We start from the raw sequence: 15,894 nt of genomic DNA, 5'->3' as shown, positions 1-15,894 counted from the left end.
GAAGATAATGACAGCCACATGTCCCGACCTGAAGGTCCCACATAGCATGCAAATGCTGAACTATTGTTTTGTTGAGAGTGAAAACAGAAAATAGACCAATAATGGTTTGTGTTGCCTTCCAATTTAAAACTCTTAGAACATGCATTATGCGTGCTGGATACTGGGGCTACACAGTATGTGGGGCAATTGTGAAATAAAGACCATAAGGACCGAAGAGTGGCTGAAAAGTAAAGCCAGCAATGGGATGAATTAAGGAGCCAAGGGGTGAGATCTAATGGAGATTCCAGAAGGGAAATAATTTGCTTGAGTTATGCAGTAAGGCTAGTTCTGTGCCTGCACAGCCTGCAGGGGATGGGTGAAGTTCAATGGCCGCTCTGTTTCACCCCAAGTAAGATTTATGTTGCCCGTTCATGGAATTCAGGAAAAATGGCTGTTGTTTCAGCATGCTGGGTAGGATGCTCTGGACCGCGTAGGTATTTGGGGGTGGGGGTGGAGTACTGCGCACTCTTGGAAGGAGCTGAGCAAACAAAGGAAGGGATTCAGTAAGCACTTTTCTTTCAGTTCAGTATGACTGCATGTACACCCCAGACTCCAGCAAACAGACAATTAGGGACAAACTTATTATTATAAATAGTTTCTTGTTCGTCCAATTGCAGGGTCCAAGAGATAATGATAGATAATTGGCTGAGCACTAGGTACTATATTATATCCAAGGACTAAATGCTATTTAAAATCGAGATACGATTACCCAAGCTTTAAAAAGAAAAAAAGTTTATACTCCAGTCTGTTGGTTTTGAATGCTCACTCTTAATTTACATTAAGGTAGCATCAGGCTTAGAGTCTAACTGTCGAAGTCGAGGGGCCTTTCCTTCTTAGTCAGAAACGATCACTGTAGATCAGTGTTTTTACCATACCGTCAAGTCATGTTATTAATGGCTTCATGGTATTTGCAAGGCTTTACGATATCTATATGTTTTCAGCATGTCTATAGCTAGCTGGGAGGATAGAGGCATGAAGGGCTAGCAGCGACGGCAGTTCTGGGAGCTAGTGTTTATGGTAGGAGACTCAGGCAGTGAGTCCGTCTCCAGCAGGCATCAGTTCAACCAGTCTACAGCCTCCCTCGCTGATGCCCCGTGACTACTAGACAGAATGACGCGTCTAAAGCATGAGCGCCGAGGTAGAGACAGATCCTTACACTTCGGAGACCCCTTCCCTTAGAGACAGAGAGCTCTCAGTTACTAGGTCTTTGAAGAGGATGGTGTCTTATATGTCTTTCTGTTTAGGCCAAGTCTCGATGAAGATGTTAAATAAATATAAAAATGCAATAAAAGCACCCCCCCTTTTTTTTTTCGAAAATAGGATCAAATGTTCCAAGTGGGGACTTGGGTCTTGATGTGACAAATACTGGTCAGGGTTGGGGAAGCCTGGGCACATAGAGCAGGTGTGGGGCCCTGCAGCGAGGAAAGCAGAGCCATCCCATCTGCTCAGGACAGACCTGCTGGAGAGGCTCCCCAGCCTCCCTTCTCACTGGGCTGTAGCACAGAGACCCCCTGAGCAATTATCCACCGGCACAGATTTGATGAAATAGCAAGTCTGAGGAGCTGCCGTGACATGTTGCAAGCCATGTGTTCTTGCACGGCTCAGGATAACCACATCCTGTCCCTGAGTGTCCATGTTTCAGGAATCAGTAACCCCGGTTTCCTCTCTCCCTTTCTTCCTTTGACTATCCTTTGAGCTAGCCACCGTAGCAAGAGAGGATTGGAGGTACGGAGAACTAGAGGGAGATACAATAAACACTGAACCTCCTCGCCATCCGTTAACTGGTTCAATTATGGTTTTGTTTGCTAATGTTCTTGTTGCAAAAGATCAAAACAATTTCAGCTCAATAGCGATCCCTTGATCTCTCCGGCCTCGGTATTTATAAAATACAAAACCTAGGCCAGACGCCCTCTGTTCTAAGCAGTCGGTGACCAGCCCTGGAGCTGGCCATGAATCTGATGATCTCCACAGAGAGAGCAAGTGTGGCTAATCTTAGGACCCACTTTAAGAAGTTATTTCCCGTCCTCTCAGTCTCATGCTATAATTGGATGTTTCAAACTTGGGATTTTTAATGCAAATAAAATCATCTGGCATAAAAGGCAATTTTACGATTATGCGACATTGCCATGGAGTTAATATTGCTCTCGGTTCAAGTGTAATGGGGAAGATTTTTGATTTCTCCTTAATTGATGGTGTCTAGGAACAGAGCCTGAGGAGGGCCAGCTGCCTACACTTTCCTCAACTGGAATATCCTTCAGAAAGGGAGGACTTGGAAATCAAACTCCTGTCCTCAGATCAGTAGGCATCTACCGAATCAGCTACCTAGGAAATCCCAACTCTGCCCTACCATCAGTGGTCACTGTGAGCTAACACATAGGACTTTTCTCCTAAAGGATCCAAAGGCTTCTACTCCAAACCATTAACACAAGAGAAAAGAGAGACATGAGTTTTAAATAGAGCCTTCATGAGATTCCCCCTTTTAGGCCCTCTCATAGACAATTAGGACATCTGAATGTTTGAACACTAGAGTAACACCTAGGACGTCTAGGGTATCGCTGAGGAATGATGCTACCGAGTATGTAGTCTGTCACCCACTCCCTCAGTCAACTGTCTCTTGAGCACCTTCTAGGAGACCAGCCAGAGCATGACCACAAGAAAAAGGTACCATGTCTGTCTCAAGAAGTCTCGAGCATGATTAACAGACTTGTGAATCAGTTTATGAACTCACAAAAACAAGATGGAAACATTGTAGAGACCCAGGAAGCGAGGGGCGGTGTTCTTTGACAGAATTTTGCTAATGAGTTTGTTGGGTTTTTTTTTTTTTTTAAGTCACTCGGTGTTTGTAGCAGATTAGTTGACAATCATAAAACTGGTTCTGATGCCAACAGTAGCACACCTGGCGTTTTCCCTGGCTGAGGTCTGGTGATTGCACACAGCAATGACCATGGTGACATAGAGAACCATGAGTGGCCACCTGGAGACTGAGAGTTTTACACTCACTTTATCATTCCATCTCTATATATCTCCACAGATTAGCAAAGCAAGTTGTACCTGACAGAATTTAGACACAGGTAACCAGAGTCTGTAGCCGCAACCACTGGGAGAAGTCACAGTTGACCACATAACCAGACTGTGGTAACCACAAAGCACAGCAACTCCTGGTCACTAGATTGGGAGTCAAGAGTCTTTCACTGCTAGCTTGTAAAGTCACAGGGCAGGAGGGTGGAGCAGAGCTGTCTGGCCCAGGAACCCACAGAGGAACTCTTTAAACGACAGTCCTTCAAGGCCAGCACAATCTTTGACCTAAGGTCCTTTAGCGTTGCAGTTAATTTAGGTGAATGAATCAAGTTAAGGCTGTATAGACTTGAAATGAGCTCTGTGACTCTTCCCTGTGATAGAAAGAGGCCACATAGCCCGGAAGCATAATGTCATTGGGCAGCCATCTAAACCCATTTTCCCATCTAGGAGTCTCACTATCTTCTGGTTCCAACGAAAGAGATACAATGAGGATAGGGGTCCACCTAAGCTATGGATTTATTAAGTTTGCATAATTTAAGCATACAGAAAAGCAGGGTATGCATTGAACAGCGGCATGCCCACTACTAAGTTTTGCCCCACTCTAATAATCTCACCATATTGGCTCCCTCTGAAGAAGGAAAGTATCTCATGGGCAATCACCCACGGACTCACCTCCCGGCCGTGTTCTCTGCCTTCCTTTCTGTGAGGCAATCAGGATCCTGAACATAGTGTCCATCATTCTTACACTTGTTTTTACGCTATTAAAATAGAGGCGCATCAGTAACTGAGTCTGTGTTAACGACACGCCAGTACATTTCACTGCTCACATTTAATTTCTCCCGTCTTCCTTCCGCTTGATTGAAGAACTGAACTCAATGACCTACAAGATTTAACAGCCAATGATTGATCCTGGGAAAGGAGGAATTCTCATAGCTTGAGGGGGTGGAGAGGTATTTTCCTTACATTTTCAAATTGCGGTAAAAAAGCATGTGTGATCTACACTTTTATTTTAATTCATTTTTCAGTGCATAGCTTTGTGGCCTTAAGCATACTGGCCTTGCCGTGCTCTGCGGTCTGTGTTGGGTCCAGGGAGATATATTTCGTGTCAGGTGACTCCAGCCACATCTTCCTGTGGCGGAGGGTACTCAGTCACATGAAACTGTGCATTACCGTGGATGCTGTCCCTGTGCCCTTCCCTGTCCACATGGATCCACACATCTTTAAGTGAGGCCTCTGGGTACCATGGAAATGGTAGCTTCAAAGTTACCTTTGTAGTTTGGACAAGTTATACTGTTGTATTCGACACTGTCTTACCAGCCATGTAGCGCGGACGCTAAGAATAACCAAACGGAACCAAAACAAAGCTCCTCTTTCTCTACTTACAAAATTAATGCAACGTTTGCACAAAAGGGAGGGAGGGAGGGAGGGAAACGCAGAAAAGCAGGAGGAAAAAACAAAAATCACTCATAAACCAGCCCCTCAGACAGAGCTAACCACGGCTGACATTTTAGAATAAGCCTTCTTTCCTTTTCCTTTGCATGCATTTGCATATTTTAACATAATTGCTACCATACTGTACATATTAAGTATGTTCCCATTTTAAATGAGTTTATATGTTTATAGTCTTAGAAAGGCATAAGAATTAAATTGTATGTAGTTATACATCAATCACTTTTATTAACAAGAATAACATTAGCTCGAAATCAAGGTTATCCTACAGGATTCTGAGCGGATGGGTTTTATATTTAATAGGATTTCGGCTGTAAAATAAAAGCAAACTGAGCCACATCTGGTGGCACGGGTCTGCATTCCCAGTTGAGTTAGAGGCTGAGGCGGGAGGGTCGCAAGTTCAAGGTCAGCCTCAGCAACTTTTAAGAGCTTGCCTCAAAATAAAAAAACTAAGAGGACTTAGACGCAGTCCAGTGTAGAACACCTGCCAATGTCAACAAAGCCCTGAGTTCAGTGCTTGGAATTAGCAAAAGTAAAAATAAGATAATGTTTGCTCCCTCTCACCATTAGCCCCTAAGCTGTGCAGGTAGAGTCACTCCCCTCCAGACTTACTTTTCCACATGTTCACATGCTGTGTGTTTTGTCTTTGCTTTTGCATGGCCATATTTTAACGTTCATAAAGCCAACTAATTGTTTTCAGTATCTCTTTTCACATCCCTGACCATGTCCCTTTGCTCGGGGCTCCACGATCTGAGGACACAAGTCTGCACCTCGGAGTGCTATGTTGCCCCCCTCTCTGCTTTCTCTTGTCATTCTCATGGTTATAATGGCTATTGTGTGTGCCACAATTTGGCCATCCCAACAGTACATACAAGGAGCTTGCCAACCATATGGAGCAGTCTAACTAGTCTAACTGTGATGAATTATTTGCCACTCGGCAGACACTTCTTTCTCAACACTCACTACAGCATCGACCTAAAAGGGCACGTTTATGACCCACTGGACATGAAGCTTGGGAGAATTGTAATATTTTAATTTCACACCCAGTTTTCAGAGAGAACCTAAGATGTACTAAAAGGGCCTCATACTAATTTTAACAACTGAATATTTTGTTGCCCCGGCAAAATTCAATCTTCAGAAAGTAAACAGAAAAATTAAAAAAGAAAAAAAAAACCCTACTGTTGAATTTGAATAATTTGGGCACACTTCATTCTTTATTTCAGGGGCTAGAACCCTTATGTCATAGGTTTGGAAAGACTTTTGTTCATAAAATACAGAATAGGTAGTTAAAATTGAATTTCAAATAAACAACAAATACTTTTTAGTAAAAAAAAAATATGTCCTGTGCAATACCGATGATATCTTAAATTAGAAAATGTTCATAGTTCTAGTGAAACTCAACTGTAACGTGTGTTACCTTTCTACCACTGTGAGGACAGTTCCTGAGGAAACAGGTTACAAAAAGACAGAGTTGTCCTGGCTGACAGTGTCAAAGGTTTTAGCCCATCAGGGTGAGAAAGTACAGAAGAAATCCACATGATAGAAACGTATAGGAAGGGCGTTCACATCATAGAAGAGCAGGAAGCAAGAGGAGGCAGAAGCCAGAGGCTGGCTGCAACCTTCAGAAGCCCCTCCCTAGTGCCTTACTTCAGCCATCCCTTCCCAGCCGCTGCCATTTCCCTGAAGTTCCACATCTGGATTCCACATCTAGACAAGTTCCACCTGCCAAAAACAGTACTGACAACTGTAGAACAAGAGTTCAAAGCACGAGCCAATAGGAGTCATCTAGGATTCACACCATAACATGCTCTATCTTCTTAGGGGGCCTGTTAGTAAGGGTCAGAGGGTCGTCTAAGCCTTCTGAGTTAGGAGCATACAACTCTACCACACTGTATGAAGATTCATGGGCTCCTGTTATTATAAAAATGGGTGACAGGTCATAGTTTGCTCGTTCATTCATTCACTTAATATTTTATGTGCTTTGTACTTAGCAAGCACTGGAGAATAGAGAATAAGGTGCAGGATCTGTCCTCGTGAGCTTATTCTATTGAAGGGAAGCAGACAGAGAAAAATAAGTAATGAAGAAATAACGCAGAGTGCCTTTTAAATGTTCTGCCAAAGGAATGGAAGGGAGTAGTGTTCGGCAATGGAGAACAATGAAATGGAAAGACTGAGAGTTTTCTGTGGAAAGGATCTTCAGGGAAGACTCCTTCCAAGAGGGGTTGTGATAGCAGCCAGAAAGTTAAGAGGCATAGAGAGGAGGCACATGCAAAGGGGCAGTAAACAAGCCATACTCAGAATGTATGAGAAACAGAATAAGAGTGTTCAAAAGTCAGTCAGCTTGGAGTGACCTAAGGTAAAAGGAGACAGAGAGGGTGAGCAGGAGGTCCATGGAGAGCAGACACTCAAAAAAAAAAAACCACCTTTGTAGCAAAGCAGAGATGCCTACACAAGCATGGGACCGGCTGGATGCTGAACACTTCATAGGACTTACAGATCTAAGTCCTAAAGATATAATGTCCTTATTTCCCAAGTCACAGACTATTGTTTACATGTGGGTCTCAATTGTGGGTCTCAATTGTTGGTACTTATTAGACTGTCCTAGGCAGCTTTTAAAAACCAAATTAATGCTCAGGCCCCATCCTGACCTCATTAAATTGACACTTTGGGACTCAGACACTGGGGCTGGCATCGTTCCGTTTCCTCTCTATTGCGTTCTGCACCTTATAGCATGCAGGCTCTGACTCCGTATGTCTCTGCGGTGTGTCTGTGCCTCGGCATGCGTGATAAGTTCTAAGGAGATGCTGATGCCGTGATCTGTCTGCAGCTCTTGGAGTGTGGAGGCTCATGGCTCTGCAGCCGTCCTTGCACACACTCTGCCTACTATCTTCTTGTCCTCCGCATAACCTTCCTTCCAGTCATTCTTCCAAGTTTTATTACCTGCCCATTGCTCCGCAGAGCACACAGGCTGTTACTAAAACTCATCTCTCCCTTTCCATTTTAAAAGGGCTTTCTAAAGCTTAGAGATCCCGGATGTTCATTCTGTAGCCAAGGTGTGCCCTCCATCTCTGAAAGCAGGCTAATCTCATTAAGAGGAGCCAAGAAGTGTCCTCAGCAACAAATACTCCACACAGCGCCTTTGTTCTCCAAATCTCCATTCGGATGCCCGTGAGCTTCTGTTTGCCTCGTAACCGTCTGCACCATGGTCCATTCGTTTCTTTCCTTATCACAGTGATTGCACTAGAGTACTCGCTCAGCTGCGTGCTACTGCTTCTGGCTGACAAGATAATTACATTCCGGGCAGACTGGGAGAAAGACAGGGAGTGCTCAAAAGTTCCGAGGCCCACTACCTAGTCATTGCCGGTACAGACTTCAAGATGAAGCACCTGATCTAATTAGCACACTCCCATCCTGCCTGCCTGCCTGCCCGCGGAATGCTGACAATGGAAGCCTGAAGGCAACACAGATATCATGCAACCCGGAGACAGTCAGTCATGCCATCCTTTTGCCAGAAACAATTACATGTTCCTCTTGGAATCTTGGGTGTCCTAGTAACAGAGGGAAGCCTAGGGGTAAACTTTTGCATAATACTGAGAGCCCCGCATTTACTGATAATGAACAGGAGAACCAGGGAAATAAAACACCCACAAGAAGGGAAGACCCCCTGAAGCAGAAAGTCTTCGGAGTTGAATTCAGAATCATTTATGTCAGCAGGTCTGGGCCCCCAGCTCTGGAAAAAAAAAAAAATCACACACTTTTCCACAGAAGCAAGGCTTTACCACCAAAGACCAGATAAATAATAAGAATACTGGTTTCCTGGGAACCACCCCACCCAACCTCACCCTAGCCTTCATTCCTGCCTACATTTCTTGTGAGCTGCGGTGTTTGAGTTTGACATTCTCGCACTGGGTAGGAAAGTGTTTTAAAACCGGAGTCGCTAAGCATACACAGAGGGCATTGAGATCTTAACTTTCTAATGAGATGCTCATGTTCATTCGCTGTTGGCATGTGTACCCATTCCTCCCACAGCAGCCTAATAGAAGACAGGGAGCCTTGGCCTAGAGCCACAGTCTGATTCCACCATGTAGACCTCAGTGCCTGGGCAAGGCACCGCCTGCCCTGATTCAACTAAAGGTGTGAGGCCAAAGCAAACAATGCATCATGTCCCCCAGATCATGTCCCCCAGAAAGGTATGTTAGAGATCCAACTCCCGTTACCAGAGATGTAATCTTGTTTGGAGGTAGGCTCACTGGGGACACAGTTACCATGTAGCACACGTGGACTCTGAACCTAACAGGAACAGTGTCCTTATATGGAGGCATAGTGTGTCAGATACTTGAGGCAAAGACACCATGGGACAGTGCAGTTAGGGGACAGGTGTTTATGGTGACGTGGCATGGAGTGTATTTTCAGGTGCTTCTTTGCTGTCTACCTGTCTTCTTTGGTGAGGCATCTGGGAGGGTCTTCAACTCCTTTTCAAATAAGATTGTTTTCTTGTTTTAAGAGGTCCTCAGAAGTAACAGAGCTCTATGTGATGTGTCTCCTGTAAGCGTTCTCTTTCAGTCTGTGACTTGTCTTCTCATTCTCTCAAATTGTCTTTCACACATCGGAATTGTTTTTCTTTATACCTAGCTCATCTATCTTCTGCCTTGTGGATCAAATTTCCTGGTATGATAGCAAAATATCATCACCCAAAGATCATCTACAATTTCTCCTATCTTTCATGAGATATGGTTTTCAAGCAGGCTAGTGTCTTCGTTAGGGTTTTACTGCTGTGAACAGACACCATGACCAAGGCAACTCTTATAAAGACAACATTTAATCGGAACTGGCTTACATGCTCAGAGGTACAGTCCATTATCATCAAGACAGGAGCATGGCAGCATCTAGACAGGCATGGTGCAGCAGAGCTGAGAGTTCTACATCTGCATCTGAAAGCAGCTAAGTGGAGGACTACCTTCCAGGCAGCCATGATGAGGGTCTTAAAGCCCACGCCCACAATGACACTCCTACTCCAACAAGGCCACACCTCCAAATAGTGCCACTCCCTGGGCCAGGCCTATTCAAATCATGACAGCTAGCAATCCATTTGGAGTTAAACTTTATGAAAGATGGGATGCACATACATGTGTAGATTCCTTTGTGTGTGTGTGCATGGACAGTTGTTCCAGCACCGTTTGCTGAGGTCACTCTTTTTGCTTCTCTGTAATGTTCTTAGTCTTTGGGAAAGGTCCATTGATTTTATTTATGCTAGCCAGTTTCTGGGCTTTCTGTTCTTTGTATTGATCTATTTGTCGATACCATGCTTTTTGAGTCCTGTAGCTTTATAGTAAGTCTTGACGTTAGCTTCCTCTGTTTCAGTTGGCTATTCTGGGCCTTTGCTGCTTCTTAGAGACTTTCACATCTGTTTATTGAGATCTACAAGATAACTTGCTGTACTTTAATGGGGATAGCATTAGATCTATAGATACGATTCTTCCTTTGAAGTCTTCTTCATCACTCTTTCTATGGGTAGTGACTTTTTGTGTTCTGCTTAAGACATTTTCTTTTTAGACAAAGCCCATGAAGATTGTGCTGGTTTAAGTAAGGATGTCTCCATAGGCTCACGTAGTTGAATACTTGGCCCCCAATTGGTAGCATCATTTAAGGGACTAAGGTGGTGTAGCCTTGCTAGAGGAAGTATGCCGTCTAAGGGCAGTGAGTTTTGAGAGCTTTGGGCTTCTTTCTATTCTCAGTGTGTATAGGCTACTACATGTATGTTAAAGAGAGAAAGATAGAGGTTGGGGAAAATACGATTAGGAAGAAGTAAAGATAAAGAAGTGAGAAAAATCTTTGTCAGATTAGATGAAATGTTTGTGAGCAGTTTAGATACAAGTCAACATTCTGTGAACATTGTTATTTCAGTGAACTATATTTAACAAGTATATTTTAAGGTCAGAAACACTGAGGTAGGCTACCAATACAGTGCTGAATAAGTGTTGCTGAGATAGAAACAGTGCTGAGCGTAAGATAAACTTGTGGTACCCATGGTATATTACTGAGGCTGCATAGAGGGAGCAAGCAAACTCGGGTCCCATAGGGAAGCAGCACTGCTGTTCTAAGCCTTGAGTTTTGTTGTTTATGCCTCCAGCGGGTATGTGGAAAGTTGACATCTGTTCCTCCAATGAACAAGGAGCATGTCGAGTCCAGGCACTAGAAAACCGTGGTCAATGAGCAGGGAGGTGGTGAGGAGTCTTTGAGACAACAGCGATGTTACAAGAGGAGGATGTGTAAAGATCTAGGCTTGAGTCACCATCATCCAGGGCCTAGAGCAACCCAGGATGGCAAATCGGAAAGACGATGGTTAATACTAAACTCCCACCCAGAAGTCAGTGGACCTCTTGAGAGAGAGTTCCTCAGAAGGAAGCACACCAGAGCAGGATATCCTGTCAGGAGCTGTCTGTCCCTCCAAAGGCAGAATGTCAGGAGCCCTCCCAAAGCAAAGAATGCTCACCAAGGTCCTCAGCCATCTGTCAGAGGAGACAGCCACTCCCTGTCAGCACACAAGTGACACAGACAATCACACATTCCTCTGCTCTTAGCCAAGCAAGTATGCATATCTAAAACTGGTCTGAGGGCCGGACACTGGGTACCGCTGGGTTGGAGATGCTCTCGGAAGAGGAGGTCAGAGTGTTTGGGTCTAAATCGGGGCACTGTGTCCTTTGATGGCTGCCTGCTGAATGATCCCTTGCCACCTGCAGACACACACTGCTAAACAAACAAGCCATCAGTTTTTTTTTTTTTTTAGATGGAAGCAGAATGAACAAATAAATAAGAAAACCCAGGTGATCTGAACGAGCACGCAGACAGGAACTCCTGGGAGGTGCAGCAGGGGGATCCAGGAGACTCTGTAATTAGGCTAATCCTCGGAAGGATAATAGAGGAGTTTGTGCCCACACGTGAGACTGCATTTCTAATCAGCTCTATGACCTTCACTGTTGCTGACATCACCGCCTCAGCCATAGGGCTGTCATTCATCCGCGCACATAAAAACCAGCTCCTCTCTGACTTTAAACAAGTTTAACCACAATTTACAACATCGCTTTAAGGTTTTAAGGCAGGAAAGGCGTTTGGTGCATACTTCCAATCATCATAATACTATAAAGATTTTAAAGTACCGGTTTTCACAGTGTTAGACCGTTAAGCCAAATTGTCATGTTTCTAGTTAATTATTTGATATAGTTTGGGGGAGAAACCAGCATCCAAAAATTAATTAATAGTTTTCCTCCACATAATTGCCAGTGTCATCACTGGCTACTGCTACTGGCTGCCAGCTCCTTTGTACGCTGGCTCTCGTGGCAATCAGCAAGTGTGATTAACATTAACCACTTGTCCTAATAGCCAAATGCCAAATGTCATACCACATGCAGGATCGTAATTACACATTAGGAAGCAGATGGGATCAGCATCATTAGCCAAGAATTAACCCCAAATGCAAAGCCACTTGAACCCGTGCTTGCAAAAATACAACATCTCATCCTCCGGGATACGAAAATGTCCTTCAAGAGCCACAATTCTGTGCCCAGCTAAGAACCTTGAGACTGCTTTTCAATAGGACCCAAAACCTTTCTTTGTCAAGAACAAAGGTTTCCACAACCTTCTCTCCCAAGACCAGGCAAATCTATACCCATCCCAGCTCCACTTAAGTGGAATCCAAGTTTCTATGTAGGTATTTGCTGTTAACCACCGTCTCCTGCTTCATGGCCCTTTGTGACATGTGTTTATTTGAAGAGGTAAGTCGGCGAGGCAGGGCCTTCCTCAGTTTTCACGAACTCTCCCTTACTCTGGGAAATGCAAGGGGCCTTCTCCAACATGCCGTGATTGGAAGGAGTAAGATGAGAAGTGTCACCTGCCACTGCTTCCCTTGGCCCCCTCGATACTAAGATACAGCATCAAAGTGGCAGCAACGGACACATCTGAGAGTTCAGATTTCAGCAACTTTGAACATGAACATGAGGCTAAATGGAATGTTTCAAAACCCCCACTCAAAACTGAAGCCCATTGTTTCCAGACTAGAAGCGGAGAGCGCTAGGGTTTCCCCAGGTGCATACCTCTGACAGGTCCCTGGGGCCACCGGGTGCCTTTGTGTTCTGACATTGGGCTGACTTCTTATAGTCACTCTCCTAACTAGTGATGCCTATTCTAATAGCTCTGTGCATTTCCTAAACCACTTCAATCACCTTTGGAATAAGAGAGAGGCTTGGGGATATTACACTACGATGAAACTTCCCTGACCAAAAGCAACTTGGGAAGAAAGGGTTCATTTGACTTATAAAGTCCATCACTGAAGGAAGTCAGGGCAGGAGGAATGCCACTTACTGGCTGATTCCTCATGGCGTGCTCAGCCTTCTTCACTGTATCTTAGCCAAAAGGCCGAGAAGTGATCCTTCTTTCTTATAGAACCCAGGACAACCAGCACAGAATTGGCAGCACACACAATGAGCTGAGGCCTCCTGAATTAATCACTAATTAAGAAAATGCCCTACAGGCTTGCCCACAGCCTTATCTTCTCAGCTGAGAGGCCCCCTCTTCTCTGATGACTATAGTTTGTGTCAAGTTGATATAAAAGTAGCCAGCACAGATAGGGTGTCAAAATTTCCTTGGACATATGGGGATGCCTTAAATGTATTATAACTTGGTGGTGTTCTATGCCAAATCTTAACTGCTATGCTAGACTGAAACAGTGTTATCTCCTGTTTCAGTCTAGCATAGCAAGGCCACCTAAGAGATACTGAGTCCAGATTTAAATGAATAAGCCAGCAAATGAGTGTCTGGGTGCAGCTGAGGACAGTGAAAATATTTTAAGGCAAACACAAGGATTGAAAGCAACACAGTTACTGTCCCTCAGTTTGAGAGTGACTGTCTTTCTTCCCCTTCATTCTTTCCTCCCTTCATTTCCTACCTTTAAATTTATTTTAACTTGTGGTTCATTGTGGTTGATATTTTCCTTCTCTATAAGTCCCAAGCTGGCCTGAAACTTGCTGTGTAGCCCAACATGACCTCAAATTCACAAAACTCCTGCCTTGGTTCTTCCCAGGGTCATACAATGCCAGATGCTTTCCACCATGCCTGATTTCTTTGTGGATTTTGGAAGACTTTGATGAGTGTAGAATTACAGTTACTATTGAAAAATATAACTTCATTTCCTTAAAAAATAAATAACACCCATATATTCTTGGGACTCTCTGTTTAAGAAAGCAGGGATGGACACTGTGTGCTTCGGAGAACTCTCTACCTGGGTTTTTGGAGATGGCTCAGTCAGTAAAGGGGTTAGTTCTGCAAGTCTGAGAACATGGACTCAGAGTCCCAGAACCCAGAATAATAAACAAACAAGGACTATAAGCAGCAGCAGGCACCTTTCCTCACAACACTTGGGGAGGGGGGGACACCAGCAGGATCCCTGGAGCTTGCTAGCAGCCAGTAGTCCAGTCCCAGTGACACAGCCTACCCAAAAACGTAGGCGAAACAGGCTGTGGAGATGGCTCCTGAAGAGCCCCAGAATCCACATAAAAGCTGGATGAACATAGCAGCTTGCTTTTCATCCGAGCAGAGAGAGAACTATTTAAAGAGGCTGACTATCCAGAATACCGAACTGGCTATCTCTGGTTCCATGAGAGACCCTGTCTGTGTATATAATGTGGATGACTGAGGAAGATGCCTAACATCAGCTCCATGCCTTCGCGAACACACACACACACACACACACACACACACACACACACACACACATGCATGTGCATGCTCCTCATGCACACCATAAAACTTAAAAGAGGATAACAGTCACCCAGCTAAAGAACCTCTTCCTTGGAAATTTTAATCTTCTGGCCACACTCCAGGCCTAGGATGCTAACCTAAGAGTGGAAGTCCTCCCTGGGTAGAAAGGACGTCCCAGGAGAAGCGGTGTAAGCAGAGGCTGCAGACTGGTTAGGATTGGTTCTAATGAATCCTGATGCAGGTAGGAGCAACTCCAACTAGTTCTAGGTCTATCCTGACTCGCTATGGGGCTGCCCATCACAGGTAGAAGCAGAGAGAGAGTTAATAGAGAGTTGGAGTTGATAGCTAGCCTGCAAGCATTCCCTCTCTTTCTCCACTAGATGATTGCCCGACAGAGAAGCAACCTCATTCCTGGCTTTCCTCTGTGTGCACCAAAATGTGTTTTCTGCAACAATGGGAAAAGAAAGAGATATTCATGGAGGCCTGCCTAAAACTTCTGGGCAAAGATTGTTGCATAAATCTCATTAGGACTTAAGACTTGACTCTGACATGACATAAATCCCAGCTACGGAATATGGTAAACCTAGATTTCCCCAGTGGCAACTTAGAGCCATCTGTAGCCTGCTTTCCTGGGGCTGGTTAAACAGAGGGTGCCACAGACTGAACCGTGCCCTTAGCATTTCTCAGTTATTGTGAACAACCAAACGTTGCCTTATTCCCCATTCTGTTGTTGTTTACAGAATTATGCGAAACTCATCCCTGGAGCGACTGTGGGACTGCTTCAGAAGGATTCTGGGAACATTCTTCAGCTGATCATCTCCGCTTACGAAGTACGCTATTTCCCCTTGCAAGCAATTGGCTCCTTGTACAGCATCTCATTGCCATCCAGACACTAAGATGTAGGTAGGGAATGCACTTCCGTTTGTTTGTGGAAGGACTGCTCATCCAAAGAAAGTCCCTCTGCATTCGTGCAGCTAAAATATAGGTTTCTATTTTCTTATTTTACTGACCTTTCCAAAGGGAGTAGCAGGTAGAAAAGCCAAAGCCCTCCAAACTGAGTCTGTTTTAGGATGATAACCCACAGAAGTGTGGCTTCCAGGAAAACTTTAATACAACTGAAAAGACTCTTAAGTCACGATTGAACTCCTCTCGGCTAAACAAACAAACAAACAAAAAATAGCATAAATTGCCAGTGAGTTAAATAGGGCTCTGACTCCACAGGTTCAAAGGGAGAAGATCACACACACACACACACACACACACACACACACACACACACACTACAAGAGCTGACCACACACCGAAGTACCAAAAGCACTGGGTGTATCTGGTCCCCTATTTTGTATTTCCACAGGAGCAGAGGCCACCATCTAAGTTCCTTTCCCAGTTGCTCTGATAAAACAATCTGAGGAGAGCAGCTTAGGGGAGACAGGCCTGGCTTCAGCTCACAGTTCCAGCTCAGAGCCCATCCTAGTGGGAAAGTCACCAGGCAGGAGCTGGGGAGAGAGAGGAACAGAGTAAGGCAGGCTCTCCTCTAACTGCCACCATGGCTAGCCCCTTCAAGCTCCCAAGCCTTGACTCCACCCACTGTACCCTGGAACTCTGAGCTAACTGTTCATCCCTTAGGTTGGTTTT

At 44.6% G+C, this 15,894-nt stretch overlaps 1 protein-coding gene across 3 annotated transcripts in view; it reads left to right on the top strand.

Moving 5' to 3' along the window:
* Itgb6 (integrin subunit beta 6) overlaps positions 1-15,894 on the top strand; it is a 124,216-nt gene that overhangs the window by 71,801 nt on the left and 36,521 nt on the right. For all 3 annotated transcript variants that reach the window (XM_006234232.3, XM_006234233.5, NM_001004263.1), the window contains one exon: positions 15,000-15,089. In XM_006234232.3, coding sequence (XP_006234294.1) covers positions 15,000-15,089 — 90 coding nt within the window. The remainder of the gene's footprint in view (positions 1-14,999; positions 15,090-15,894) is intronic.

The sequence above is a fragment of the Rattus norvegicus genome, chromosome 3 (genome assembly GCF_036323735.1).
Source record: "Rattus norvegicus strain BN/NHsdMcwi chromosome 3, GRCr8, whole genome shotgun sequence".
NCBI lineage: Eukaryota > Metazoa > Chordata > Mammalia > Rodentia > Muridae > Rattus > Rattus norvegicus.
This window is presented reverse-complemented; position numbering and strand designations above follow the sequence as displayed.